Source organism: Teleopsis dalmanni, chromosome 2 (genome assembly GCF_002237135.1).
Source record: "Teleopsis dalmanni isolate 2A chromosome 2, ASM223713v2, whole genome shotgun sequence".
NCBI classification, from domain to species: domain Eukaryota; kingdom Metazoa; phylum Arthropoda; class Insecta; order Diptera; family Diopsidae; genus Teleopsis; species Teleopsis dalmanni.
Genome location: NC_051847.1, coordinates 161,476,913 through 161,495,856, shown reverse-complemented (window position 1 = coordinate 161,495,856; position 18,944 = coordinate 161,476,913). Strand labels below are relative to the sequence as shown.

Here is an 18,944-nt window from a genome sequence, read left to right as displayed (position 1 = left end):
GGTTTTGACTTACACCATTTACTTACTTACACCATTGAATAGAAGTCTTATAGTGTAGAAATCTGAAAACGACCACAATTTGCGATGTCTGCCTAGGGTGTCGAGGGTAGCAATGCTATAAGAAATAGAGAGATGTTTATTAATATACTTTATATCATTGCTACTATAAGGCACAACAATGTCTTCAATACTAATCATATTAATGGCATTTATACTAACAACAACTACAGTTGCGCTACTGATGGTGCTTACTAACCTCGTAATAGGAAAACCTCATAGGTATATTTGTATTTAGGTCAGTATTAAATTTCATCAAAAATCAAATTAAAAATAATTACATAAATTTATATTTCTATATTCTCATGTCAGCTGTGTCATGAGGAGAAGGAAACATCAGAACATGTTCTATGCAACTTGACTATTTCTACGGTAAGCATAGACTTCACTACCTTGGGAGCGGATTCTTGGTGCTAAATCAAATAGGTAATATTGAGCCCACAACAATTACGAGATTTGTAAATAGTCTAGAATTCGTTTAGTTAGGCATTTAGGTTATTATAGATCTTTTAGGTCGCGATGCATTCATAACCTATTATTTAATAATAATAAAATTTCTATGTTTCTGGTAATACACCCATATAATTTGAAGAATGATTATTGTTATTATCTCCTACATATTTAACCAATATTTTCAGGATAAAAGAGTTTCTAGTAATTATAGTTATCTCTTATTTACGGTTTTTTAAAGTAGTAATTATGTGTATTTCTCTCAATAGTTGTCTCTCAATAACCAATATATATTACTCAAATTACCATCTTTGAACCACCCTAGTTCTTTAATGTCTGGAACTGCACCATTTATTTGTTTGTTTATATACAACTCTACTCAATAGAATTACTTCTTATAAGTCCATTAACCTTAAACAGACTGTTGCTCCACGTTATGTTAGCAAAAACAAGAGGAGTCGGTAATTTTGTGTTTTGGCTCTTTTCGGCGGTAACGCTTGGAAACGGTAAATTGCTTTGGTGTCGTCGTTTGGGTTTTGTAACTTACGCAAGAACTAAAAGGTTTAGTATTGATTTAAACTTTGTTTCGACTATATTAATTCTATACTTAAGCCTAAAAAATGCCTGTTGTGAATTTACCTCGAGTTCCAGATGGTCTTCGAGATCTAATGAAAAGTTTAACACGGGAAGTTTTACGTGAGAAACCAGAAAATATTTATGAATTTTCTGCTCAATATTTTGAATCGAAATTGGATAAAAAGAATGAATATATTGTAAAGAGTTTTGAACCAGTAACAATATTGGAAATCGGTACCAGAACACGTCAAGAATTACCACTTTCGTTGGTCTACACAATTATACCTCAAGGACTTACTGAACTAATTAAAGATTTCATAAAAGCTGTACTCAGAGAAAATCCAAGCAATTTATGTGAATTTGCAGTACAGTACTTTCGAAACTTACAAAATTTAAATGAATTACAAAATTCTATTCGATATACTGAATATGAAAATTATATCGGTAACAAGGAGCGATTTTCCTTTACGCCATACCTTAATGGAAAGTGCATTTGTGGAAGAACAATTAGAACCAATAATAAAGATTTTTTATATAATGAAAATGTATCTAACTTTCCGCAAAATTTCGAAGCTAAAAATAATCACAGTGATAAACACCTAATTACAACAACTATTTATACTACAAATGAAAAATCGATAGACACCCATTACGGTGAAAAATATGTGAAAGCAGTGTACATCATACAAAGGTTTCTGAAGCGTTGCTATAAGATGAGACGTGATGTGCGAAATGTGGCATACCCAAGTGACATCAGCAAATCAAATGAGGTTCAGTACGACAAAATGTCTGTGGAAACCGCGGCTTTTATCATACAACGGTCATTAAGAAAACTACTGAAAAAAAATAGACTTCAAAAACAAATGCCAACAAATACAGTAAATATGTTAAAATTAGAACCTTCAAATCATAATGAAGAAACCAATGACAATGCTTCTGAAGCCGCCTCATATACTTCAGCATCCACCGTTCTAATGTCGGCAGAGTCGCTTGGTGAATATTCTGATATGGGTATTGCAAATTACGAAGAGGGGGTGCTACAAGAAACTATTATCGAGGACGAGGAAACGGATAATGACCACTCAAATATTTCGCAGAACGCAAGTTTAAGTAGAAATAAACGCGATGTTTCAAATATTTTGGATGGGAAAATTCCAGAAACAAATAAAATTACTCAAGGTTTCCACGAAAATAACGAATTAGAAAACAAAAGTAAGAATTGTTATTTTATTTCTTGTAACGTTTTATATTGAAAAATTTTGGATGAAGCAAGGAAAAATTAATTTCGTAGTAAAGTTTTTTAAAACGCAAATGCCTAATTAATTAAGTTTTTAGGAAGAAACATAACTAAATTGTGTAGTAAATTAAGAAAAAAATAATAAAGGAATGTTAAGCACTCCAAAATCAATATAATATTATCAAACAAGTGTTTTTGGGGGAAGTGTCTTGGATTGGACCCCATAATATTAAATTCGCATGTGTGTGTTAACAGACATGTTACATGTGGATAATATTGCAATATAATTACTTTCTGAAATATAATCCATAGATATTTTAGTACTAACGGCGCACTGTGCTGTTGAGCCTATGCTCCTACGGTGGCTAGTTCCAACTAGTCGATTATACAGGAGTTGTCAAGATGAAAACAACTTCTGCACCCAGGGCATCAGACAAGGCGACGTCAATGTCTTGGGGATCACTTTTTTACTAGATTGGCAGAGATAATGAACGCAAACTTATCAGATCTCCTTAACTTCATCTGAAAGACCAAATGGTTTAACAAGGATGACAAAGGTTAACAACTCGCCTTTCTCGGCAATATTTTGTGATGGCATCACAATGGGCAATATATGTCTCCATATGGAAGTGCTGACGTATATGACGTGCCTTCCGAACCTAACCTAACTTATTTATTATTACTTGTTTTTTTTTTGTAAAAAACAAAAAAAAAGTCTTATATTTTTAAAAGTATGATCAGTGGTTTCAGCTATTTACCTCTGAATCCATCATACGCGTCAAAAAAGAAACTTACAATAAGTTTTTCTATATAATGAAACCAAAGAGTTTAATATGCTTTTGACGGTGAGGTAGTTTAAATTATCAGCTATATGTTTAAGAGTGCTATAAACTCTACTCTACATACTAAATTGCTTATAGATCCTTATAGATATTAAAAATATACATTTATAATTATTATATAAATTTTTCTAATAGGTAACTTCACAGTATTATCTATTCATATATCAAAAAGTTTCAAATTATTTTTTAATTTTTTAATCACTTTCAGATGTCATTGGTAGCACTGAAATTGAATCTATTGATTCTCTGACATATAAAAATGTATCACAAACAAAAGATATAGCATCATTACAAGAAAACGATAAAGTGATTTATGAGAAATTTTTAAAAGATGTACCAAAACAAATAACAAATCCTACAGAAACTCCACAACTTAGTAATGAGCAGATGAACAACGATTCCACGGCAACTGATGAAGAAGATAGAGAATCAAATATGAAACCAGATGTAACAATAGAAACTATAGACAAAGAATATGAAACTGATAATAATAAAGCAAATGACAACGAAAACTTGGAAAAATCTTTAATGACGGAAGACGGTTTCATTAACAGCACCACAGGGGAATTAGATGGTGGAGAAATGAAAACAACTGAAACTGAAAATAATACAGATAAAATCGATCAAATTGAACAAGATTTCGAATTAAAAGGTCATAAATTAGAAACTGAAGAAAGCCTAACAGAAACTACAAAACAAGATGAAGAATATAATTTAGATGCAAATGATACTTTGGATTTAAAAGGCATAGAAAAATTAATTAAAAATGAAAACGATTCAGAAAATGCAGCTGAAAGTGATAAACCAGGACACCACTCGGAAATCTCTAATAAAGCTGATGATAAAAACGATGTTTCAGGAATCGATAAACTACATAATGAAGACTTACACAATGCATCCATAGAAACTGTCACCGAAGAGAAAATTAATGAAAATCAAAGTAAAACAACTGATAAAACAACGGAAGATAAAAAAGATTTATTAATTGAATTACAAAATGAAAATATTCTAGAAAAGAAAATTAAAAAATCTTTGGATGATTCAACTAACTATTTGAACCACCATGATATGTTGGTAGAGGAAAAATCCGAAATCGAAAACCAAACCCAAGAAAATAAACCCGAAAATAAAGAATATATTCCTATAAACATGAAGAATTTACCTAAAGAACTTTCAGAACAGGATGGGGCTAATAATACAGACGATATGAGAAATGAAAAATTCCATGTAAAAGAGAGTTCTAGAGTAAGTTCAGAAAACGATGGAGTAGAAGCTAATCCAAAGATAGATTTGTTGAAAAAAAATGTGGAAACAAAGGAATTAAAAAAAATTACCAATCAAGACAATAACGAAACGGCTTTCAACGACATAGAAAACCAAAATAGAAGTAATGAAAAATCTGCTGATGAATTTATGGAAACTGACGAAAAAATGGATAAGAAGTTTCTTCAAGAACCAAATCGTACAGAAGGAATTTCTGAAAAAACCGAAAACTATACCGAAAATATTCCAAAAGATGATACAAATATAGTGGCTGAAGATGACTCCGCAGAATACGGTGAGCACAATACAATCATTGGGGAAGAAAATTATACGGACCCTAATAAAATTATTGAAAATGCTGAAACAGAGTCAAATGAAAACATTGACATTGAGAAAAGCAATGGAAATTCCTTAGAAGCAAATACAGATAAAGCATTAACCAAACAGGCATCTGAAGAGAAAAAAAATAAACCTGAAAATGAAGCTACAATGGAAGTACAAAATGAAAATAAATCGTCTGCATCTATGGAAGAATCTAAAAATTATGGTAACGCCAATATTGAAGATTCAAATAAAATTGAAAACCAATGCATAACAGACGAAAAAAATACTGATGTTGCTGATATGGAAAAATTCAAAAAAAGCTTAGAAATTGATCAGCCAGCAATTAACTCTTCAAGAGATCAACCCATTGAACATACCATCATTGAAGAACTTACTACACCCGATATTCATAGAGCACAAGATAATGAAAATAATAACTTAAAAGTTAAAATACCAAAAGGTAGTTCGTTACAAGATATTTTAAATGAAAATAAAGATGAAAATGAAATCTTCGATCAAATAAAGCATGAAAATGAAAATAATGAGACAAGAACCATTGCTGATGATTCTACTTTAAACAATAAAAGAATAGACCATTCTTTAACGAATAATTCAAATACAGTTGAATCTGAAAATATAGAATCTGAAGATATAGTTTCTGATCAATTTAAATCTCAAACTGACGAAGACCTTTTTAACACTAATATTGATTCAAGTAGTATTGATACTAGAAATACAGATGATGAATTAGAAGAACATAAGCATATCAAGGATAGTAATTCTTTAGAAAATATTTCTGCTGAATTGGGAAACTCTAAACGTTTAATTGAAAATAATATACAGTTAGCAGATATTGACATTAATAACGAAATGGATGAAAGTTTGAAAACCAATAATGAAAAAGATAAAATTTTAGATGATAATAAAACCGATGAAAGCAATTTAGAGAATAAAATACATGAAGACTTAACTAATCACGAAATCAATAAACCTCAAGAACATGAAAATAAAAATAATAATATTGTTGCCTCACCACAATCAAAAATGAATTCTCTTGAATCCATTGCTACCGAATCTAAAACTGAGAGAACAGTATTGATTCAATCAAATGCAGATAAAGACGCCTTTGGGAATAATAACAATACTGTTAAACATAGTGATTCTTTAAAACCATATGATGAAATCGGAGAAGATAAAATAATTGATAGCCAAAAAGAAAATTCTTTTGAACCTATGTCTACAGATTCTAAAAATGAGAAAGAAGTCTTTGAATCCATTAGCGCAGCTGAAGCTGAGTTCCGGGACAATAACTCAGATGATGAAAAACAAACAGAGAATCCTTTAAGTGTAATGTCTTCTGAACCCAAAATGGAGAAAAAAGATATTCATCAATTAAGTACAGATAATATCAAGTCACTCAATAGTGAAGATAAAACAGACGAAATCCACAATGATCCTGCCACGTCAGATAATGAACTCCGAGAAAATAAAATAATTAGTGCTGCGAAGGAAAATTCCTCAGAAACAATTACTCCTACACCTCAAAATGAGGAAAAATATTCTGAACAAATAAATGCGGGTGACATAAAATACGGAATCCCTAGTTCGGAAAATGAAGACGTTCATTCAGCAAAAACGACTGATGACTCTAAAGAAACTGTTATACGAAAAGAAATTTGTCCAGAAGCAATTCTTGACAAACATGAAACAGAGAAGAAAATATTGGATGAATCAAATTCACATGCAGTTAGGTCTCTTAATGAAGTAGATAACGTAAAACAGAAAAATATTCAACCCACACAATTAGATGATGAAATCCAAGAAGATTCGAACATTGTTAACCAGGATAAAAGAAACTTAAATGGAGTTTCTGCTAAATCAGAAATTGATAAAAATGTTTTTAATAATTCAAATTCAGATGAAACCATAAATCAAAATTCTGAAGTTAACGTCGATTATATCCAAATTAAACCAACAAAACTTGATGATGAAATTCAAAACGATAAAATAAGTGATACCCTTAAAACAAGTTTAACCGAACATGAAACTGAGAAAGAATTGGTTGATATATTAAGTGAAGATAAAGATAAGTCTTTTAACATTGAAGTTAACACCGAAAACGCAAAAATCGATTCCTTTCCTGCAGATAATGAAAGAGATACAGACGCAGAAGTCAAGACTAAAAAGAATAACAAAATAAATTTTATTAAAAACGAGAATAAAATAGTAAATTCTTTGGAAGATGTGCATGAAAAAGAGATTAAAAATGAAACTCCAGAAGATTCACTCAATAGTGAGATCAGGAAAGATTTAAAAGAGGAAGAAATGAGCAAGAAAGGAACAAATAAAAAAGAAAATAGTTTAGAATGTGGCACTCACAATGAAAGCTTAGACCAAAACTTGAATATAACCGATGGAATTAATACTACTGAAGACATTTCGGAAAATTCAAATTTTGATCAAACTTTCAGTGATCTTGTGATTGCTGAAGAAAACTTAAATGAAAATAATACTGAAAATGCACAAAAAACTTTAAAAAAAAGGAGTATCGATTATGATACTAAGGGAAATATTAATTTGAATGATATGAAATACAGCAAAACAGAGATTCTCGAATCTGAAGACAAGAAACCTGAGATAAGCATAACGAAAAATTTAGTTACTTGTTCTGATGGAGAATCTAAGAAAAGCAATAACGACACTGAAGAAATAAAGTTAAGTAACAATGATATTGTGGGAAAAGACACAGCAGAATCTGAACAACTTATTGTACACAGAAACCAAGAAGAAAATAAAAATCAAGACGAAGAAGATTTTAAAGTTGATCAGAAAGACACTGAAATAAATCGTAGAAATAAAAGTGAAGAAAGCGATATTTTGGCAAAAGCAGAAATGACCATAGCATCCAAAGAAAAGGATTATAAAGACGATCACTTTACTAATGAGGTTAATATTAATAAAAATTCAGAAAAGAAAATAAGTCCACATATCAGTATTGATGATTCAGAAGATTTACAATTGCAAAGACCAGCAAGTAAGACAAACATTTTAGAAGTAATCACTGCTAAAACCAATGAGGACACCAATAAAAGTGCGCAATCGGAAGGTGTATTTACCGAAAACAAATCAGAATTAAGTGATGATGAATTAAATGTTGAAAATGAACTGAAACTATTGAGAGATTGGGCTGATTGTCAAACTGATTTAGAACCAAAAATAATGAAATCTGATTTAGAAGACGAATTAAGCAGTTTTGAAAAAGAAAATAAAGAACATCCGATTTCATTGAAAAACAACGATTCCATGAAAACTGAAAACACTGTGGATACTCATTCCATAGTACAAGTTAATGACATAAACAGCAAATTAATTGATGAAAATAGCTTAGAAAACCAAAACCAAAGTGAAAAGGAGACACGTGATCATATTCAAGTAACTGAAAATGCAGCAGTTCATCACCCAAGCTTCGAAGAAGAAAATTTATCAGATGAACAAAAAGACAACACAACCGCTAAAGAAGATTTCTTAGAAAAAGAAGATGTCAAAAAACTTGAAAATAATGTCAAGACTTCAAACCATTCTAATATTGCAATGCCCGAACCTATCTCGGTGGAACTGGATGAAACTAAGGAGAACGATGAGACAAGTAAAGAAATATAACTCTGATATAAAATTTTACTGTTAATTATATTTACTTTCTTAGCGCATACAAATCAATTAGGGGGTATATCAGAGTCAAGTAAGTTTTAAATTAAAATTTTTATTATGAATATTTTATCACAAAGCTATTACTAACACTTTAGATATTGATAATTTAACACCAGAGTCTAATATTGGCACAGTAAATTCACACAATTATTCTAACAAAATTGGCAGTAGTGAAAATGTTAGTGAAAATACTTTAAATCTTCAAAATTCTGAAGTGAATCCTAAATATATCAAAGAGAATATACGTACGAATTATGCTGGTCAGATAACAGGACCCCTAATGGCAGAAGTGCATCTGAAATCCTTTACGCTTAATAATCCGCCGGAAGCAGGAATGAGAGGTTTTCCTTGGACAAACGAGAATAATGTCGAGAGTTCAACAAATATTGGTAAAAAAATACCACAAGAAAATACTCATAATGATATAACTTTAGAAGATAATCAAAAATCTATCAACTTGGGGATGGAAGAAAATAAAATCAATGCAGAAACTAATATCGGTCCCGATAGACATATGAATGGAAATAAAACAGCTGAAGAACCAATTATTAAACCAACTACTGAAAATAATCGAACTGCTACTTATTTATATGGCATACATACAGCTTTGAAGGATTTAAATCAAACTCAAAAAGATTATAAACCTGCTGAAGCTTTCACTATTCCTTTTCATGACCCTAAAGTAATGTTACAAGAGACTACGGATTCGAAGATACTCCCTGCTAATGACGATAATACATTTGAGCAATACGACGATGATTTTCCTAAGTATACTGAAGTGCAAGGAAATGAAAGCGTAGTTCTAGATGAAAATGAAAATAAAGTTAATGATGAAATCTTGGATTCGGAAACGCCAACAAAATTATTCAATGAACTTGAAGCCTTTGATTTCAACCAAAATGTAGAAAGTTCTCCAGACATGGCTGTCACTTACACAGCTGAAGAAGCTATGTCGTTATTATTAAACAATCCGAGTTCAACTCTGCATACCATAGTAGAACAAAATGAAAACGAGACTCCGCGTTCTACAAAGACTGAAAATAGCAAACGTAGTAGTGTGAAATTGCAACTTGATGACACAGAAAAAGTTACTGAGACCTTAAGAAATGATAAATTAGTCTCTGATGCAAAAATTGAACTCATTGATAGTTGGTCTCCTACCAAGAGGCTTAATGAAAACGTAAATTCAGAAGAGACTGAAGAATCAGAAGGTCACAGTAGAAAACGTGGTAAAAGGTCTATAGATAATGACTTTATTGTTAGTGATAAAGAAAATCAGAAAACAAACAATGACGATAAACATGAATTAAAAGAAATGTATGACACAAATAATATAATTGATAAAAATAACTTGGAACATAATGATACCAATAGCCCCCAAAGTAAACCGGTCGCAGCAAATAAAGATCGTTTTATGTTAGAAAAAAATTCAGATCCAACAAACAGTGAAATAAAAATGGAAGAAGAAGTGAATAAGAAAGCTCTTAGTTTCGATGAAACACAACCTGAAATACTTAAGGTTGACACAAGTGACAACTACACAGTAAATAGTAAAAATTCTATGAATGATTTACAAGAATATTTAGCCATCGAAAAAGCTGTCATGAATTCTCAACCTCACAACAACGATTCAAATTTGCAACCACTTCATTCATCTGTAGATGTAAATAAAACTGATACGAATTCAACTTCTGTTGATATTACAGCGGAAACAAGAAACCCATTGGGAGCAAAAAATTTATTAGGAGAAGAAAAAATATTTCCTGCAGCTATAGAGGAAACATATATTGAAAAAACTACGTCAAAATCGGATATTATTTTAAACCAAAATGTTAATGATGATCTTACTTACATTAAAACTGATGAAGAATTGAACTATGAATTCAACAAAAATAATCCTAACCAGATCATCACTGAGAATACTGAAGTACCGGCACCTATAAAGGAAAATGTACACGACAGATCTTTTATAGATTTAGTTGACGAAAATATAAAAACCGATAAAGCCAGTCATCCAGAAGGAAATGAAAACATTTTAAAGGTTCTGAACGAAATACCATCCGAAGACACAGATGTCATTATTTTAGAAAACGATATTAAAGAAATAGAACCAATAACTCAAAAGAGCCAAGTACAGAATATTGGTAATGATATTTTGAAAAAAATTGGTAATTTGGTTGTACCAAAACAATCAAATGAAGAAATAAAAATATCAGATACTAATAGCTATGACACTGAACACATAAATGAAACTATTAATCTTGCACCTGCAAGCTGCTCAAATCTAGAACCAGAAAACGCAGACCTGTTAGATAAGAACAACGAACAAAATTTAGGTAAAACGTACGTTAAAGAAAATGCTTCATATCCAATTTCAGAAAATAGATTTCAAAGTACCAATACCGAACTCATAAGTACGAATACCGATAAAAAATTAATTCCAGATGAAGAGAATGGATATTTGTTGGAAGTAAGGACTCCACTAAAAGAAGAACAAATGTTGGCTATTAATAACTCCGATATGGAATTTAAAAATGCTGATAACTTAAACTTGCAAGACAATGAACTAAATTTAGGAAGAACCTACGTTATAGATAGCATTTCTGAGTCAGATAATACCGTTAAAAACATCAACACTGAATTGAAAAGTGAGGACGTTGACATAAATTTAATTAAAGAGGATGAAGAACGAAAGGACAAAAATGAACTTTTAATTGATGACACGGGATCAAATGATTTAAAAGAAAATTTAAACGAGAAAACTGAACTTTTAATTGATGACAGAGGATCGAATGATTTAAAAGAACCATGGACATTGCTACAAGAACGTATAAGTTCTGCAGAAAAATTAATTTCGGAAACTGTTTTTTATGATACAACACAAATAGACTATGTGCAAGAAACGCTTCAAGACCTCAAGAACTCTGCTAATGAGTTAAACAATATTGAAAGTCTTATGTTGAATGCTCCAACTCCACCAGAAACACCACCTGGAATGACTGACGCTGTTAATAATGACTTCGATTTGAGTCAAGCGGAGCAATTAGAAAATCGTAACAAAGCTGCAATTGTCATACAGAAATTTTTTAAAAACTATTTAAAAGCTAAAAAAAATGGACCCATATCGGATAATTCAATTAATAAAAATGACACTACACTAAATAAACGGCCTTTCGAAAATAACGATTCAGAAAATAAAAGAAATATTGCTGCTGCTGTGATTCAGACCGTATTTAAAAATTATATGAAAAAGAAAGCCAGGGAAACTGAAAACAAATTATCTAAAAATAACTCATGGAACGATTCATATGTTACGGAAATATATGTTGGAACTGACTTGGGAGATAGGCAAAACGAGGACTCCAAATCATTATCCAGCTTAGAATTTAAAAGTGACACATTCAATGAAAATGATAACATAGTGCAACATGAATTGAATAATATGGAACCAACAGCACCAACGGAAGCCGAAGTGATGGAAGAAGATGCTGAAAAGGTTAAAGTGAATTGGTTTGTGGGTAATGTACCAATTAAGCCAACAGATTATGAGTACAGCAGGAATGAAGAGAGTACAAAACGCAATTCTATATCCTCCGACTCTGAAAGTAGTTTAGAAAATGATGCATGCGATAATAATTTGAGTAAAAGTATATCAGCACCAGACTTATTGGCAACTAAAAAAGTAGATAGTACCGGTAGTTTGCTTACAAAAGATTCCACACATATTGAAGACAAATTCAATAACTCAACAAATGATATTCAAAATAATGGGGATTATAAAAATTTAACGCACACAAATATTCTAGAAAATTCCGTTACAGAGAGTGCAGAACATTTGGAAGAGGTTAATAAGAACAGCAGGATTCAATCGACTGAAGTTGAACTTGGAGAGAAATTGAAAGAGGGAAAGGAAAATGAACATATCCAAAGCGCTAATGTAGCAGATCACGTATCGTTTGACACTAATCAAGGTGAGTACAAATCTTTGTATTTTACAATATATATCTACTTTAAGTATATATTATGAAAAATTTAAATATCGTAATATGATGTGATTACATTAAAGCTAAGTAGCTGTAAAGATTTTATATTATTCCAATAACAAAAAAATATTTTAAAAGAGAATATTATTAAGAGGAAGATCATAAATAGTCGTATTCAGATTATTAAGTTATCTTTAAAAATTAAAAATTATATAATAAACAGGGCTGTCCAAGGCAGGGCCTGCGGCTAATATTTGTGCGGCCCACGACATGTTTGTAATCTACTGCAATTACGCAAATTTTCTTTTATAGTATTCTGGTAAAACTACATTATTTTATTTTCATGGTATATGTACCAAATATATGAATATAAATTGATAAATTAATAAAATTAAATTTAACATTAAAACTGTATTTTTATTTTTGTCGTAAACAACTAGGACCATATACATTTGTTTCTGCGGCCCCCCAATCTATATAGTGATTTTTATTCGCCCGTGATCGCATCTGGTTTGGACAGCCCTGGCGTAACTTATAAACAGTTTTTTAATTTAACATTAGTTTAACATTGCTGCCTCAACTTGATCACTCAAACGGAGACACGATCTATCTCTACACCTTTTTCCTCCAACTACTACTTCACACACCTTTTTCGCTGGAGTATCTTCATCCATTCTCACGAATTGACCAAAACAGCGAAGCCGCTGGATATTAATTCGTTAAATTATATCAATGTCGTGATAAAACTTGTAGAGCTCGTGGTTCATTCATCGCCAACTCGTAGAATTTTGTTTGGAAGAACTTTTCTCTCGAACAATCCCAGTACTGCTTCATTATTCTGTGATAACGTCTATGCTTCCGCGCCATATAGAAACACAAGAAGGGTGAGCTACCTATAGAGCGTAAGTTTTGTTTGTTGTGAGAGAGAGAGCTGTACATCACATAGTAGCACCTATTAGGAGTAGTGACTCTTCATATGATCTCCAGACCAGGATAGATAAAATCATTCGCGGATTCGAAAGAATACTCGCCAGCCACTAGCTCAGCGTCCGAGCGACGCACTTTTCTACCAGTAGATAACACATACTTCGTTTCGTCATTAGTTTAACATTAGTTATATTAAAATATAAAATATAATATATTAGTTTTTATTGTCTTCAGATTATGTCATAATTAGAACGGGTTTATTCCCTTAATCCCTTCGAATACGCTACTCCAATTTTTGCTTATTTTTACAACATTGAAGCATAGGTATGTATTATATTTATTTCAACAAATTATAATATTCATTAAAGCAATGTATAATATTTCTATATACAACATAATTTATAATATATAAAAATTGATTCTTCAATAGAGCAGTAGTAAATTACAACAATAAAATTTTATTTATTCTATGAATGAAAAAATAAAATATTAAAAATGAATTTCTTCATAAAACTTTATTATTCATATTTCAGTTGATGATAATGTTCCAAAAACTACTGAAAAAGCAGAAGAGGAAGAGAATATTCATCAGTATACAATCAATTCAGATCTTATCCAAAAGGAACTTGATTTCTTAAATTCTGAAAGAAACTTCAGTAGCACCAGTATTCCTTATACTCGATTCAAAACAACAGATGAAGAAGTTGAGAGTACTGAGCTAAAATCTCAAACAAGTGAACTTAGCAATGATGTGGACACATCAACAGACGATGCATTCGAGGCAGTAACTGAAAAACTTGATGATGCCACAGTAATTATATCAAGAATGCAACAACGACGTGCATCTGAAACCCTAATAAATACTGGAGATGAGAAATTAAAACGAGAAACCAGTTTTGATGAGCCAATTATCAAATCTATGCAAGAACTACAAGAACAAAAATCAACAGATGTTGAAGATGATGATATTATAATTATGGAGGATTTGCAGCGTGAAGAGACTCGTGAGAGTTCTGCGCAAAGCGACTCTGTTGTTTTCGGTACAGAAAATTTGCAAGATATTGAGATTGTTTTTGGTCAGGATGACACCGAAATAGATGTAATGCCAAGGGCTTCTTTAAAACGATTATACACTATAGCTGGTGAAGATCCGAAAACGCTTTTTAAATCAGTTACTATCGATGAAACTATTAAATATATTGACCCAACTGAAAGCGATGAAACTCTAACAAGCGGAAATAGTTTCTGTCTTGATGATGACACTTCAGAAAATATACGCAAAAAAATGATGGCATACTCATTGTCTGATGCAGATTCTGATTTCTATGAATCAAGTGCTGATTTTAAAAACTCTAGCATTGAAAAATCTAAATTCACACAAAGCGATTTTAATGTAAGCACTGCTTTAATGGACACTACTGGCACATCCACTGAAACTGAATCAACTATAGTATCTGCTGCAACTAAGATACAAGCAGGAGCTAGAGGATTTATAACAAGGCGACGACTTCGGCGTGCAAGTGCTGGTACTAAATCGTCGATACAGGATTATTCTTTACAAGATGATAACAAGGCTTCATTTGGTAATGATGCTATTAGTGAATCATTAGAGAAATTTGTTGAAGATGAAGCAGCTAAAAAAATACAAAGCGCTTATCGGTCACATCTACGAAAAATAAATAAGAAAATTCGGAATGATAGAGATTTGAGCTCTTTGCCTACAACAAGTATGGAAAACACATTGGCTGCAAGACGTTTAACCTTACAAAGAGGCGATGCTTTACGCAACGACTCAACACCAGATGAAGATAATGGATCGAGTAGTAATGGGAAACCCATAAAAACACGTAATAAAGTCAATACCAAAGATATGCATCCAATTAAGTCAGTTGTGCTATCAAGTAAGTGCGCGAATGATATATAATATAATATAATATCCATTTACTATAATAGAGCTATATTCTCGAATATTTGGTGATAATTGGTGATAAATTAACTTAAATAATACGAAAGCGACCACGTAGGTATTTGGTTCATTTTCAATATTTAATTTTTTGAAAATATTTCAAAGCTTTCAAGTATTGACGCATTTCGACAAATTTTCTTTACTTGTCATAGTCAAAAAAATTTTTTCTTTTAATTTTCTTATTGCAGAGAACTAAATATTTCCAAGCAGTTCATTATAGCGTTTCATGAAATAATTCCTTTTACTTAAATTTCACAAATGGTTGGTTGGACTGTTCTTTTCTTTTTTTCAAACAACGAATTTGACGGCTGTGACTTAAAATTTTAATTCAATTAAAGCGGTATAGTCGTATAAACATATGGGCAATATTATATTTGTCACGTTGTTCCATATATAATTAATATAATATATTTATGGTATATAGGTAATACATACTAATATATAATTATTAGTATTATTAGAGAGAGAGAGAGAGAGAGAGTAAAATATTATATCAAGTTATATGCAACTGGGCACTTTTACTCTTTGATAGCTGGGGGTACTACAGGGTCCCACCCATCTCATTGACTAATGTGAGTCTGCTTATTTGTTTAGTTGACGTTCTAACTGTTAATCTGTCTGTTTTTTTTCTAACATCCATCAGTTTCTTTAATTCTCGTCTGTTTGCTTAACTCCTTCATTTCTGTCTCTCTTTATACGGTTATCTATTGATACGCAAACTAGATTATTATGTTTCTAAACTGTATCCAGACAAGTCAAATCAATAAATAAATCAATGTCCTTCCAAGGACATAGTTACTATGTGTTTCGAAATAGGAGATCTAACATTGAAATGCATACGTAAACACACAAAAGAAAAAAATTGATTTAATAGTTTATTATAAATTCATAGTAAATATTTGCAACATGACCGAGGTCGGGACGTAGGTCACACCAATGAAAGTCCTAAATGACTAATGGTAAGCCTACCTAGAAATAATACTGACGTAGTTCCGGGATATGACAAGGTCGGTAGGAATGAAAGAGAGGGGTTTAATCCTTGCGAGTCGAGCACTCACTTTCCAGAGCGCTGCATCGTAGAAAGTGCATAAGCATTTCCCATCTTCCCGTCGAATAATTAATAAAAATAATCTAATTACGTACAATTTTTGTGGCGGACTTTAATCCATAAATCAAAATCATTTAGTCGTGTTCTTAGTAAAACATCAAGATATAATTAAATTACATTAAATGTATATATTGCAATTGTCTATATTCAGCATTACAACTATTAAGTTCGTCTCATATTTGAGCTTAAGTGTCTTAAGATCTGGAGAATCAATATTGATGCCTCTTTTTTTAATCATAATTTTTCTTATATAATTTTTATAGATAAAAAATTACTCTATATTATAATTACTCTAGTTATAAAAATCAAATTATTTTACTTTGCATCATCATTATTATCGGTAATACAGTCTTTGTCTTGTCTTTGATTCCTTCAATAAATTTCTTCTCTGATGACAATTCGGTGCTTGTTTAATACAATCATCCTAATCTAAACTATTCTTACAGATGTAAGGAATACATATTCTTGTAATGCTTATAATTATTATATATCCTTATATTCTTACATGGGGTACACCATAAATTATTTCGCTGAAATCTACCATAAAATCTGCCACTAAGAGCTTTTAAACAGATTTCTATTTACTGATATGGATTAGGCGCCTCGCCTACCGGAATTTATGTTTCCACTCAAAACTAGTTATGTGAATAAAATTAAACAGTATTGGTATAAGCTGATTTATGTTTGTTAATTGGTTTATTTGTTATTTGCATTCGAGATTTTCTGCCTTAAATTAGTTAATTTATTTATAATGAGTTAATTTATATGAAAGCTCTTTGTACAGCAAATTATCCCCATTAGCGACCTTAATGAGCTAAATAAATGCAAATTTATATTTAAATTTAGTTGTAAATTTGGCACTTGTAAATGATACAAGTGGAAATATGGTATTACCCAGAGTATTCGAAAATTGATTATGGAGTTAAAAACTGTTCGATAACATACACAAGATAATCGCAGATAATTGTAAATTTACATAAATTTACATATGCCGACAGTAGAGTGCAAAAATATATTTGTTTATTTATTCATTTTGTTTTTCTTTTGTTTTTTTTTTCAAATATATTTATTATTATATCTTTGTTGCTTAGATAAATCCAACACAGCTGCTGCGGCATCTAATGCTGATCGAATAAAGAAAATAAGTGACAACAAACTTAAATGGCTAGCGATGCGACAAAATTCTATGCCAGTGCAAATTGATTCGGAAGTATTCCGCGTCATCCCAAAACATATGCGTAAGAGGAATAAGAGCGCTGAAAGTGAGAAAAAAATTCGCAGACGTGTACTATATGATTAAGTGAGAAGGCTTAACTAAATAATTATTTAGAATTATTGTTAACATTTATGAAAGTATATGCGTGGCTTAGATATAAAAATGTTTCTGCATATTTTTAAAAAATAAAAAATCCTACAAAAATATTTAATATTTTATAGTGTTTTATATGTAGAGAGTTTAATGAGTAACTATAATCTGCAGCTTTATGGTCCACAGATATATATTCTGTTTAGTCATATTTTTATTAGACTAAAAATGGTAACGATATGAATTAAGTATCTCAAAGCAAAAGCATTGTAATACCGGATTCTCAAATAAATTGAAAGAGGTTTCTCGAACAGTAGTGAACTACAACAAACAAAAACTGATTGAATTTTTGGCTGACCATACAGCTGTTTCGAAAATTGCCAAATACCCATCATCAGTGGTCTTGGAAATAATTCTTGTATTTAATTATCTCTCAAAAAAGTCTCAAAAAAAGTATCAGAAATCGAACTCGGGTCCTGCCAAATGTGAAGCTCAGAGTCAGCGCACCTTAACCAAGCTTAAATTGGTTAAATTGGTCAGCACACCTTAAATTTAGGTAAAAATAAAAAAGTTATAGTTACTATTCGAATTATTCCGGAATACCTTTTTCTTCCTTAATTCCGAAAAGCTATTAAAACTCTTATCAATTTTAATTTCAGGGAAGTTGAGGTATTTCGACAGTGTTGATCGAATAATAAATATATTTTTTTTCCTTGTGTGCATTTTTCATATTTCGAGATACTTCAAGATTATTAAAATAAATTTTTTATATTTATAATTTAAGAAATTCCTATGTTTCAAAGTTTTATGAACCTGAATGATTCAGAACCAGAATTTATTAAAAGAGATCATCATGTTAATATTGTAATATCAGCGCTACTCGAAAATGTTCTATAGCGACGGCTTGAATAAACAATTGTATTTAACCTTATAAATATCTATATATATATATATAAATGTAATATAATTGTGTTTAATATATAGTAATCAAACAAAATCGGCTGTTAATAGGTATGTGTTATGTTACCTTATATTAGTTGTAAATGTGAAAACAATCTCTTTAATTTAATGTAATCACAACAGGCTATTTCGCAAAAATGAAACTCAACTACTTGGAATCGACGTCTAAAAGCATATTATGTTATGTATATGCTACTGTATTCAGATATTTATATGAGACTTTTAAAATGTAGATAC

The 18,944-nt window shown here is 30.9% G+C and overlaps 1 protein-coding gene across 1 annotated transcript; it reads left to right on the top strand.

The window, feature by feature from the left end:
* The first annotated feature begins 1,127 nt into the window (after positions 1 to 1,127).
* Positions 1,128 to 17,846, top strand: LOC119676038 (protein PF14_0175). Its single transcript, XM_038087261.1, has 11 exons — positions 1,128 to 2,295; positions 3,371 to 4,102; positions 4,175 to 4,407; positions 4,480 to 6,921; positions 6,967 to 7,227; positions 7,315 to 8,395; positions 8,453 to 8,488; positions 8,535 to 9,774; positions 9,832 to 12,428; positions 13,901 to 15,268; positions 17,533 to 17,846. The coding sequence occupies exons 1-11, from the start codon at positions 1,128 to 1,130 to the stop codon at positions 17,739 to 17,741; spliced, it is 11,367 nt and encodes a 3,788-aa protein (XP_037943189.1). The 3' UTR covers positions 17,742 to 17,846.
* The last annotated feature ends 1,098 nt before the right edge of the window (positions 17,847 to 18,944 follow it).

What these genes read in the sequence shown, in the direction of transcription:
- LOC119676038 (XM_038087261.1), top strand. Translation starts at nt 1,128, where the DNA reads ATGCCTGTTGTGAATTTACCTCGAGTTCCAGATGGTCTTCGAGATCTA. An exon ending in ATGTAAAAGAGAGTTCTAGA is followed by an intron (nt 4,408 to 4,479) that starts GTAAGTTCAGAA and finishes GTGGAAACAAAG; the next exon opens with GAATTAAAAAAAATTACCAA. An exon ending in TAAGGAGAACGATGAGACAA is followed by an intron (nt 8,396 to 8,452) that starts GTAAAGAAATAT and finishes TTACTTTCTTAG; the next exon opens with CGCATACAAATCAATTAGGG.